The following is an 11,804-nucleotide window of genomic DNA, read 5'->3' as shown; positions in this document are numbered from 1 at the left end:
ACCCCGTCCCCACTGGGTCTTTGCAGCAGGAGTGCCCTTTGCTCTTTGTGACTCTCTTTCCTCTGTCATCGGCTGGTCATGAAGCGAGCCCCATGAAAATTCCTCCTGGTCCTCCACGTTTACTTTTCCAGCTGACCGATGGTTACAAGTAAAGCCTTGTCTTCATCCCCCGAGCATCTTTGCTCTACTTAGACCCAGTGCAGAAACCCACCAATTGATTTCCTGCCTTGAGTCTTCTCTATTTTCCTATGACTTCTGGCTTCAAAGATTACCAGAACTAGCTCAGATTCTTCCCACTCTCACCTCCCCAGACTCCCTTGCCTCTTCTACAAGATGTTTCTGAAGCTATTCTGAGAGTTTTTTTCACCCGTCATTGTTTTCCTCCAAGAAACTGCTTTAGGCATCAAACTCATTGTATTAGAACTGATGTGACTTAAAGTCAGGTTACTAGGATGTTTACCTGAGCACCTTTTCTTCTCCGAGAGCTACTTTAGAAGATGGTTATGTGATGTTTTCAGGGAAAAAATTCCTTGAAGCAAGGCCTGGAATTCATGCGTTCTTCTCACAAGAGTTCTAGCCCTTCAGATGCTTTTGCTCTCTTTTTCATCTGACCCGAAGGCCGGGTAAGCCTGGGTAGCAAGCAAAGCAGGCTAACTTCAACAACAGCGGGTAGAAGCTTCGTGTCTCAGCTCTGATGGCATAAATATTTAATGCTGTCCTCCCTAATTAAGTCAATCTTCAGAAGAACCCTTACTCAGGAAGGTGCAGTATATTACCCGAATAGGAAAGAAGTATTGTAACGATTTACATGTAATAGAGATTGCACAGGGCTTTGTTTCTTCCAAACCTAGTATTACTGTGGTCTAGGTACATTTTGGACCAGTATTTTTATATCCTGTTAGGATGAAATTTTTCTCTCTCCAACAGTTGTAATCATCATAGAAAAAAAGGAAGAAAAACAGAGGGGGGAAGAAACATTTTTACACCACCTTGTTATGGAAGTTTTGAAAATTTTTTGACATCTCCATGACCTGCCAAAATGACTTGTGGAGCCAGATTGACAACTCTGTGAAAAATTCAGTTTGAATCCCTCTTGGTGGTGGGGGATGCTACAGCCATAGGAAGGGGAGGGGGAGCAGCAGCACAGTGGGGAGAGCAAGAGAAAAGAGGATGGATGAAAGAAATGGTAGGTGTAGCAACTGCTGGGAGACCCTGGTTGCCAGTGGCTATCATCACATACCCCCGTCCTTTAGGAACAGGGCCCAGTCTAGCTTTCTGGACCTTTGACATAGGCCATTTTTGCTACACTATCCGCAGCTGCACTGGGATGTGCCAGCGCCAGGATGGTCCTGCTACCCTGTAGTTTTACTAGCAGAAGCTACTTTCTTGGCTGTTACTCACTGCCTACCGGTTGCTGCACTCTTCCTCAGGTGTGGCTGCATTGCGTAAAGCTTGAGTAAAGCTGTATTTGGAGATTAAAGTGCCGTGTGAGTACAAAATGTTACTGAGAGGAACTTTATTTTGCAAGTCCATTTAACTCTGCAATGCAGTGCTAGAGGTCAGACAGTTGGCAAAACACTCGCTACCTTATACTCGAATGCTATCCCTTCAGCCAGTTAGGACTGCACACTTTAACCCCCTCATTGATCCACATGGCATGTCCTCACCCTGTTCCTTCACACACAGTTTCATACTGTGAATATACATATAAATGCTGCTTACAGCAGTCTTCTTAATGCAGTTAATAAACTCGCTTGCAAACTTCGTTTGCCCAAGGACACTTCGGCTTTTTCCATACTTAAAGGGCTAGAAAAAACAAGTCTTTAACTAAAATGTTCAAGCATCATCATTAGCTGATCTCCTGCCATTTATTGGAAGTAGTGGAGAGTAGTGGAAGAGTGACACCTAAAAGGAGGGCAACTGTGGTTCATGGCATTTTAGAGGGAGAGAGAGTGATTTTAGTGTCAGAAGAGCAATGCAACACAAACATACTTCTGGTTTCCAAATGGGTTATTTGCATAAAACAGTGTTCAGGGCAGCATTTCCCTGAAATTGTGTTGAATTGGTAAATGGCAAGGGACTGCTATTGAACAGGCTTTTCCCTCACTGATCTCTTCAGCACGTAACTTCTGTATCATTTGTGCAGATGCAAAATCGGTGGGTATTGATGTCAGCTTGCACAAGCAAGGTATGAAATGGAAGGGCTGTGTGGCAAGAGTGAAATGTGTGGCTAGAGAGAGCATTAGTGGTCCCTGTAAATAAGGCCATACCTCAGCTTTTCAGAAACCTAGAGGATGAGCTTGCCTTACAGATGTGTGCCTTCAGGAGCACACAGGAGTCAAAGCAGAGTAATCATGCTTGTCTGCATGAGTTTCTTTTTGAACAGCTTTTCATACATTTTTTTCTGCCTGCTGATGCCTTGGAATTATATTGTTGGGGAGAACTAGTTTGGAGAGAAGAGTCCTTAAAGCCAACCTGCAAAGCAAATTGAGGGTGAGGACAGAAAACGCATCACAGAATAAATCAGAAGAAAAATCTTCACTGAGTTCCTAGAACAGTCCCTTGGATGTGAACACAGACAGCTGATTCTTGGAAAATCTGTCTTATCAGGGCAAGGTAAATAAATAAGTTGTGTTCAGATTAAACTGTCTCTGAGTAGCAATTTGTTTGCCACAGTGGAACTGCTGAGTTCTATTGCACAAGGACCGTGAAGTAAAATGATTCTCATCAAAACACTGGAAACAAATATTTTGCAAGAAGAAAGTCAAATGGAAAAAAACCACGTTTATAGTTCTCCAACATATGATGCAGAAATTTACACGGATTTATATCAGTTGCATTTAAAACACAAACACTATACAGTACATAATCCAGAAATAAGTTACATCAAAGAACTACATATTGTAAAAAAAAAAAAACAAACAAAACATTTTATAAACGAACTTCACTCCAGATCTTCAAATACACAGCTGCAGTTTTCAACTTCAGTATCAATAACAAAGTCTGATAAGATAGACACTTTCCAAATCACGATAGATCAGGGAGGGAGCGAGTCCAGGGTCAAATATTTTGTCATTTTCTTATGATGTGTTTTTAGACTTTTTTTATGTTCTGATTCTTACGAGTTTGTTTTTTGTTTTTATCTTAACATCTTAAGTAAAATTCCTAAATCAGATCTAAGAAGTCCATTCGTATTCCTCTAGAGCAAAAAATAAATAAATAATAAAGTAGATTTGGTTGTAGAAAAATCAGTCTGACACCTGACTCTGTAAAACTATATACATCTGCCTGCTGAAAACCGAGTTCAGCTCTGGCATTGTGTCAGAATTTTCCTGTCCTCAAAATCTCATATTTACAATCCTTTCTATTGAGAGGGTTATAAACTGAATAGGATCCCCCATTTAGAATTTCCCACCAATTGCTCTATCTGTGTTTGTTGATAATTGGGTATTGTTCTTCGCACGGAGTCAAAATTCATAAGTGAGACTTTTTGCCATTTTGCTGAGTTTCATTTTCTCATTAAATATCTCCTCAAACTTTCGATTCTGTTTTGGAGTGAAATGGTTCTTCCAATCACCGACAGCACCTAGGAGAGCAGGAACAAAAAAAGAACAGTGAGGCTAATGATTTATAGTGCAGAAAGTGATTTAAAGGCAGCCTAGTTTGTTAATGTTGTAGCTGGCATGAATTATTAATACATTATTAACCATAGTCTCTGCGGTATGTCATGATCATGAGTAATTGTTTTATTGGCCTGGTGAGACTCTGATGGAAGCAGCTGGATCATCGTCCATAAAGGGTGTTAAATCCTCAGGCTCAGACTTGTTTAGTGCCAACAACGCTAAGTGGTACATGAAGAGCAGCAGGTTTCCTAGATGGAATTAGAGCTCTTGGTCATCTCAGCAGAGAGGCATCTTGCCACACCTTCGATGTATGCAGTTAATGGTCTCCACAGCTAGTAGAGGAAAATGGTTACCTCCTGGCTGAAACCCATCTCATCCTAGTCAACACCTAAAACTCATCAAATGAACGGTGCCCCAAAAGCAGCCACATGTCTCCATTGACTAAAGATGACTCCCAAAAAAGGAGCCCAGAATGACCTGATAGATGAATCCCACCCTCACACCCACTCCTAATCTCTAGGGCTTTCTACAGATGAGATGTCCCACTGCTTAAGTGGGCAGTTAACTACTTCTGGGTGACCATGCACACTCGTGTTCAGTAAAGTGTTTCAACTGTTACCCAGTTTGAGTAAATTGGAAATTGTTTTTTAAACCGACATATTTTAATGAGACAAAGCTTACAGTCTTCCCTCATGTGCATCATCTAAAGATGCTGCATCCCAAAACTGCTGACTAAAACAGCATTCCGGACAGCAAGGACAAGAAAAAAGAGCCTGAAGAATAATATATCTGTATAAATCTTCCATAAACTGGCTGAAACTGGTTAAACCCCTGGGAATTGCATAGGAACTACTTGGAAGTGAAACTGTTGGGATTTTTCAAATTTTTCAACTTAGCTTTGTTAAAGTTCACTGACTTAGAAAAGTGTATCTGAGCTTTTTGTTTGTTTGTTTGCTTTTTACTGACAGATTGTATTTCGGCATTTGCTTCAGCTTATTGGTAAAAACATTCTGAATTAGCAAAATGTACCATTTCCCTAATTATAAATGAAAACAAGTTTTTCTTAATTGAAACAACTCTTAGTTTTACACTGTCAATTATTGTTCAAAAATTAACTAAGCAAAAATAATCAAAATCCATCTAAACATGATGGTTTTGACTGACTTATTATCCAAATCTGAGCAAGCTTCTGAAACGTCAGTAGCAAGAAACAGCTCCTGCATGTATTTTTAAGTCGCATCTGCGCTAAGCACTGTTGAAGATTTTACCACGGATTCCAGCTCGGCCAAGGTCTGAAAGCTACCTATGAGGCCATCAGGTGACTGAGTCATCCATTCCTCCATTGTTGTCATTGTCAGCATATTCCTTTTTCAGGAACATTTCAATAAGATAAGAGGTGGTAAGGAAGATAAAGGCTACAAGCAGTCTCTCTAACAAGGAATGTGTCTTGCTCTTTCGCATTCTAGTAAACTAAGTGACCTTCGCAGGCGATATCAGGGTCTTTTACATGTTGTAAAAGACTGAGGTGGTCAACTTTTAGATAGAAAAAGACAGATAGAGAGTAATGCTTCATGAACCTTTCCTTTTAGCTGAAAAGCTCACAGAGAGCAATAGTAGTCAGACTGCTGTTCAGACTCCTCTGTGCTTCTCTAGTATAAGCCTACATTTGCAACCAGAGAACTTAGAAAGAAAGTGATTTTTAAGATGGCTTCAAATTGAAGAATCCTGTCACTGCTTCCCAGGGCTGACCCAAGCGTCACTACAGTCTGGGAAAGACCTGGACTGCAGCCTCTGGCTGGATTCCCACTCCTTCTGCTGTGTCAAGCCCAGCCCAGGGAACTTACCTTTTCGGAAAATCAGCTTCCTGTTGGACGTCAGTGCACAAACGGTGTGACTGGGATCGCTGTTTTCCTTTTCTGTGTCGCTTTTCATCTGTGAGAACGAGGACTTCTTGCAGATGTCTTGGATATCATTATCACTGACATTTAAACACAGGAACAGACTAATTTCCTTTACAATCTTAGGGAGATCCTGAGGTACAAGAAAAATAAAGCTTTTATATTTCTGAGCTGATTATCAGACTTCTAGTTGATATGAAAATGATCCCTTTTATTACATACCAAGTTTATCACACATTTATTTGCTTTCAAGCAAAGCTAAACATGTCGTTGGCCTGTGTAGATGACAGGTGCAGTAAACCTGATTCCCCTTTTACCCATATGCAGAGAAACAAGTAAATGCTGAGTATGTGATACCAAATACAGTGACATTGCAATTTTACTCCCAGTTCAGGCAAAGTGTTCTCCTGTCTCTCAGAATTATTTCACCGGGAATAGCGAAATACTCAAAGCTCAGCTTCTGTGCAAGTAGCTTATTTCATTGGAGGTGTTATATCTAGAGATCCAACAAGTGACTCAAGATCCAAAATGGCTTGTTTATATTCCTATTTTCCCAAAAAACGAACAAAACTATTTTAATGGAAACACTAGAAAGTGTTTTCTATTCACCCAAAAATTCATTCTCTGAAAGCAAAGGTATGTTGGTATTTGACTGTTTTTTAAGAATAGCAAAGCAGTTTCTGCGTAATAATTGCCTTTCATGAAAATTTTTTTCCTACACCCTCCAACCTCTAATTTTCTTGTTTATTGGGAGCACAAGTCCCACTGACCATGAGTAGTTCTGTTGTCTTACATGACTTTTTGAAAATTCCACCTGAAATGTCAGACATAGCAGGTTAATGTGTGGCCCTCAACAGATGTCCTTGGTTGGTCTTTCCATAGGGCCAAGAATGAGGAACTTAAAATTCTTCTTGTAGCCTGGGGAAAATCATGTAATATGTGTCCCACTCCTACATCTATGAAATGCAGCTCTCATGGGATTTGATATTTATATAACTTGTGCAGTCAGAATTAGTTCACTAATATAAAGTTCTATGCAAATATAAAATATGCCCAAACACATACATTCACGTTTTTCTTCTTTCTCGTTTTTCATTATAATTTGCTCTTTGACACTTTAATGATGTTAATTTACAAGTAATGCATTCTGAAATAAGAGCAGAAAGCACATTTACCTTCTTCATGTCTTCATAGAACAAAAACAGGATGTTTTTGTCATTTTCATGTTCTTCCCAACTTAGGAAATGATCAAACCAAGATCCACAGACAACTGAAAAGAAAACCCGTGTAAAAGAGATTCATGTAAACTTTATTCATAAATAACTCTGACTGCACCTCGCACATTTAGGGGAATGATCTCCTCCTTCTTAGTGTGTACCATTTATTCCTCTAAAACAGATTTAGTTCTTTTTGTGAAGTGACTCAAACTTACAATCCAAAGAGGTTACCATTCTTGTTGGAATTTGGTTTTGTATCAGAGATGCAGATACTATTCTGAGATATAATTCTGTAGTGGAAACAGGCTCCAAATCTAAGGAAGGGCCAGTAATGAAGGAAAATGTACTGGCCTAACAAGGTCTGAGCATCTCAGCAAATGACTGCATGTCTGTGGTCACAGCTAGAAATACGATCACTTCACTAGGAAATGAAATAACGAGTCTGTGAAATGGAGCACGCTATTGTTAGCTCTATTTTGTCCAGCAGAGGAGAAATCCGTATTATTTTTAAAAGTCAAAGAAGAATTATGTAAACAATTTGTCATCCAAATACATCATTCAGCCAACGACATAGCTAGCTTATGGTTTTATAGTCGACTCATAGTACTTGTTTTGTCTAAATGCTGAACCATGGGAGGAGAGCTAAATTTCAGCTTTCTTTTAAAAAACAAAATTCTGACCCTTCTGGTTGATGCACAAGATGGACTGCATTGAAAGACGAGTTGAAAGACTACTGTAGGGCGATGAGAAGAGGCTTGGACAGAGCAATCGCAGCCAGCATTCTCCAGAACTGTGACTTTGCTTTATAACTGCTACCATAAAAGTATAACATTGTAATGGGCATCATTTTGGTTGCAAACCTTGAGATGTAATTAAGTATTTTGCTGAATGCTCCAGTCTATAGCCGCCTCCTGCACATAAAGCACTGTCTAACTGCAAGGCATGTGTGCTCCACAGAGTGCAATGAAACCCTCCTCTCCTGGTCAACCACACTGGAGATGTGGCCAACAATAGCACAGAATAGCCCTGTTGACTTCAGGGGTACAGCATACAGTCTCGGAGCCTGGAGGGACAGCATCTCAGTTGTCTCTGTGTGTCCTCACCCTTGTTCTGAACTGAGATTAACTCTGCAAGAGTACTACAGGATCTGAATCAAGCAGCACAGCCTTCATATGTTTCTATTAAGAGCAAAAATGACAAACTCTCTCTCGCTATCACCTCTTACATAAATTTCTATTGTAATCAACTTAGTTATCTTTTTATGCCATGCATAAGCACACAGAAAATAGAAGGTGGTGACTAATTTACAGATAAATGGGAAATATTTTTAAAATTTGATATAATCCTCTCCTCTTTTTTTCACCATTGTATGTTCAGAGTTGATACTAACAAGCCAAGATCCTGCAAATCACTGAAGCACATGCCTTAGGGCTGCTCTGAACTAGGAACACAAGAGCTGAGCCAAAGCCCACACAAGCCAGTAGACAAATTGACTTCTGGATCTTTCATGTAAGCCCATGATGACTGCAATGGCAATTTTCTTTTAAAGTTTTCAAGCTGATCTATCATTGTTGCTGTTATCGTCGCTTATGGTTGTATAGCAGGAACACGTGTCCTCAAAGGAGTAATAAAACACTAAAAATGGGAGTGGCTAACTGGAACATGGCCCTGTTGTGAGCTTCCATGCCAGCACTGCCACTCATAAAAATCTCACTCTTGTCCTTAGTCTTTGGACCCTGCTGCTAAGCCAACGCATCAGGCAGAGCGCGTGCAGGAGGGCTTTATGAAAGCATCTAGACTCCCTTTGAAGGGCCACCCAAGGCTGTCTTTAAGATGGGAGAGGACACGATGCCTGCAAGCATAGCTCTCAGTGCAGCCTGGGCATGGTCTCCCCATTGCCTGCACTTCAGCATGGCAGGGAGCCACACAGAGCTGGCTGAGCACCCTCCAAAAGAGCGCCGGCCCCGCTGGCCTGCTCACCAAGGACAGGAGCTGCCTGCGGTGAGCCCAGCTGCCCTTACGCCTGCTTGGGAGGAGCTGTATACACATACCTCCTCTATCAAAATTTAAACATCAGTTCTTGGTAGGAAGCAGTCTGTTATTGTGGCTCGCAAGACAAGGACGGAAATATTTTAACACAAGCAAATCCACATCAGAATCAACAAATTGTCAGGGGTTTCAGAGTGTTTGTGGGAAGAAATGAAATCAGTAGCTTGTCTGTGAGAATGTTTTTTAACAGCTATGTCAAAGAACAGCAAAAACCTGCAAAGGGCTGTTGTACTGAAATAATGCAGCCGCTTATCAAAATGTCTCCTTGCAGGGCTGAAGATAGCATCCTATTATTTGCTCTTGTTTAGTTTGGCATTAGAATTTGTCCTGAAGAAAAACCCCAACTAAAGCCATATGAATACGAGTGCAATAAGGAGTTTTCACACAGTTCATGTTTCTTAACTCTTTCTGTGCATAAGAAGCTAATGTAAACTGCAAGGAGAAAACATAATATTTATCCTTACCATCTCCTTTTAAGAACAAGTCAAAGAAAGCAGTCCAGGTGTCAATAGTAGGAAGGTTTGGATTATCTCTGTAGTAATGATACATGGAAACGGCGGTATCTTTTGGATTTCTGCTGATGTAGATCATCTGTAAATGAAGATGATATGGTTATTAATGGTGATATTCTTCCTTTATTTTAGAGGAGCTCTGTGCATAAATGTAGCATTTTCACAGGCAGTTTGCAGCGTCAAAACCCTTTCCTTTAGGATTCCTCCATCGGTGACCATGCCATTAAGATAGAAATGCATTTGTCCCTGCTTAGGCAGAAGTCAGTAGTGGTTAGTAAATAATTCCGTGTGGACAGATGTGTGTTTCCTGCAGCTGGGTACTGTTTATGTTCTATGAGTGTTCATTTTAACTCATGAGTCAGTATACTATCTCATAAATCTAACATATGAAACCATTTACTAATTAACATTCACAGGACAGCTGCAAAACATAAATTTTGGCTTTTCATTCAAATAACCCCATGGGAGTAGTGGGGCAGGAGCAGAACCCAGTCCCTAGCCCAAGTCTCTGCTCATGCTGCCTTTGACTGCTGGTCAGTTGTATCTCCAAAATTCACTGCAAACCACTTCTGGAAACTGTAAATCATTTAGAAATTATTAAGGATCAACAAGACAAAATAAATTCCTAACAGACACTTAACATATCTTACTGCTTTTATATCTTTTTGCCTTACCTTGCATTTTTTATTCTTAAAATTTGGAGGTAACATGTTGTAGTCTAGGTGCGTTGGGATGATTCTCTTCGATGAGAGTTTATTCAGTTCCTCCAGTTTGGATATGTCTCCAAATTCAATGGGAGATGTTAGTGTAACTTGAGCATTGTAAAGCTTTGTTATAACTCCTGCAAGCCAGTGAGTGCCTGCAGAAAAGTAATTTTAAGGAGAAAAAAAAAAAGAAAAGAAGGAAGATTTGTTACTGATAAAATATGTGGAACATGCGTTTTTTTGCATATGGAAACAGCTTGCTAGTGCGCAAGTGATACTTCTAATCCCTCAGAGTCAAGAAACTTTACACAACTGAATAATCCCGTTGGCTCCAAATGTATAAATACTGGAAAAATTAGGGCTGTAGTTGAAGTACAGAGTAACTCTGTGAGAATTGTTAATACCGGTACCAAAACACTCTCATGAGACAAACTGCTTGTCAGTTGAGGGGTGGTTATATTATTTTTATCATTAATTTTAGAAGAACCTGGGGTTTTTTATGTTGTAGTAACTCGAGTCTGTATATTTGGGTAGTACTGATTGAGCTTCTTGGTGTGTGCTTCTGTGTGCAAGTAAGGCAGGGGAGAGGGAATAAGAAATGAATAAATCTACAGCCAAGAGCCATACAAATAATTTAATATAACTCTTGACTTGCTCATAATTGAATGTAGAAAGTCCTCAGGAAAATCCTTCAAGTACAAATTTTGCTTACAAGAAATAAATATTTATTTGCTTTCCAATACGAAAACACCTGAGATTATTTTCAATTAAAGAATCAAAATTTAGATAAATGACCCATATTTTTTAGTCATTTGAACACTTACTGACAAAATAATATATTCACATACTAAAACATCCTTCCCTGTTTCTTGTACACAGACATTTCCCAAGTAGTTTAAGCAGAGAACATGAAACAAACAATCGAGACTTGCAATTAACATCTAAAAGTAGAACTTACCAGATTTGGGATAGGAAACCAAAAGGACATCATCTTCTCTAGCATCAAAAGTATCCAAGGATTTTAAAAGTTCTGGAGAAGACCTAGCGGTAAAGAGAATCCCCTTAAACATGTGAATGAGTTCTGCCTCACTGGTGTTGGACATGGTTGCTTAAGTCCTGGATTCCTGCAAATCAGATAACAGTGAAATGACAAGAGGATTTAAGAGTCACTTCTCAGTCAGATGGTTTGAAGTGACAAATTGACACGAAGCAATATATGCTTATATACTTTGCTACACACCATGGAGTCCTATCGGATATTGATTTTTCCAGGTAATTGACAAAGGCAACTGAACTATTAGAGATAACTTGATAAATGACTGAAATGCAGAGTCATGGAAAATGCATGTCATTTGTCATTTATTAGCTTTCCAGATAAAGTAATGAGGTGATAGTCAAAATGTATTAATTGTGGAAAATTTCAAGAAGGAACATTATATGTTGCCTTAAAATACGCTTAATATGATTATTCTATAAGTTACACTTTGTTGGAAGCTGGTTTAGCTTCCAAGGAAAAAGCTACATCTTAAAATACTTTTTATGAATACAAAAACAGTGTCTTATTTTATGTGAATGAAATATTTTTGGTTTTGTTTTAGCAAATAAACAACAGCTTGAATTTTCAAAAGTGCAAATCAATTCCAAATGTTTGAATTTTGTGATGTTAAGGAACTAGTTTTTTGAACATTTTAGAATTTCCACCTGAGGCATCTTAAAAACAGAGGTACTTAGAGACAAAATCAATTTTTAAGCTGTCACATGTCTCCATAAGAGGAGTACAGACAACAAAAATTGCAAATTT

The 11,804-nt window shown here is 39.3% G+C and overlaps 1 protein-coding gene across 1 annotated transcript; it reads right to left on the bottom strand.

Annotated features, from left to right (window-relative positions):
* Window positions 1-2,764: 2,764 nt before the first annotated feature.
* On the bottom strand, window positions 2,765-11,106 carry LOC142088623 (sulfotransferase 6B1-like). The gene is made up of 6 exons (XM_075164148.1): window positions 10,962-11,106; window positions 9,974-10,158; window positions 9,252-9,378; window positions 6,697-6,791; window positions 5,468-5,654; window positions 2,765-3,586 (listed from the first exon to the last, which is right to left on the bottom strand). The coding sequence occupies exons 1-6, from the start codon at window positions 11,104-11,106 to the stop codon at window positions 3,468-3,470; spliced, it is 858 nt and encodes a 285-aa protein (XP_075020249.1). The 3' UTR covers window positions 2,765-3,467.
* Between the last annotated feature and the right edge of the window lie 698 nt (window positions 11,107-11,804).

This window comes from Calonectris borealis, chromosome 1 (assembly GCF_964195595.1).
Source record: "Calonectris borealis chromosome 1, bCalBor7.hap1.2, whole genome shotgun sequence".
Classification (NCBI taxonomy): domain Eukaryota; kingdom Metazoa; phylum Chordata; class Aves; order Procellariiformes; family Procellariidae; genus Calonectris; species Calonectris borealis.
This window is presented reverse-complemented; position numbering and strand designations above follow the sequence as displayed.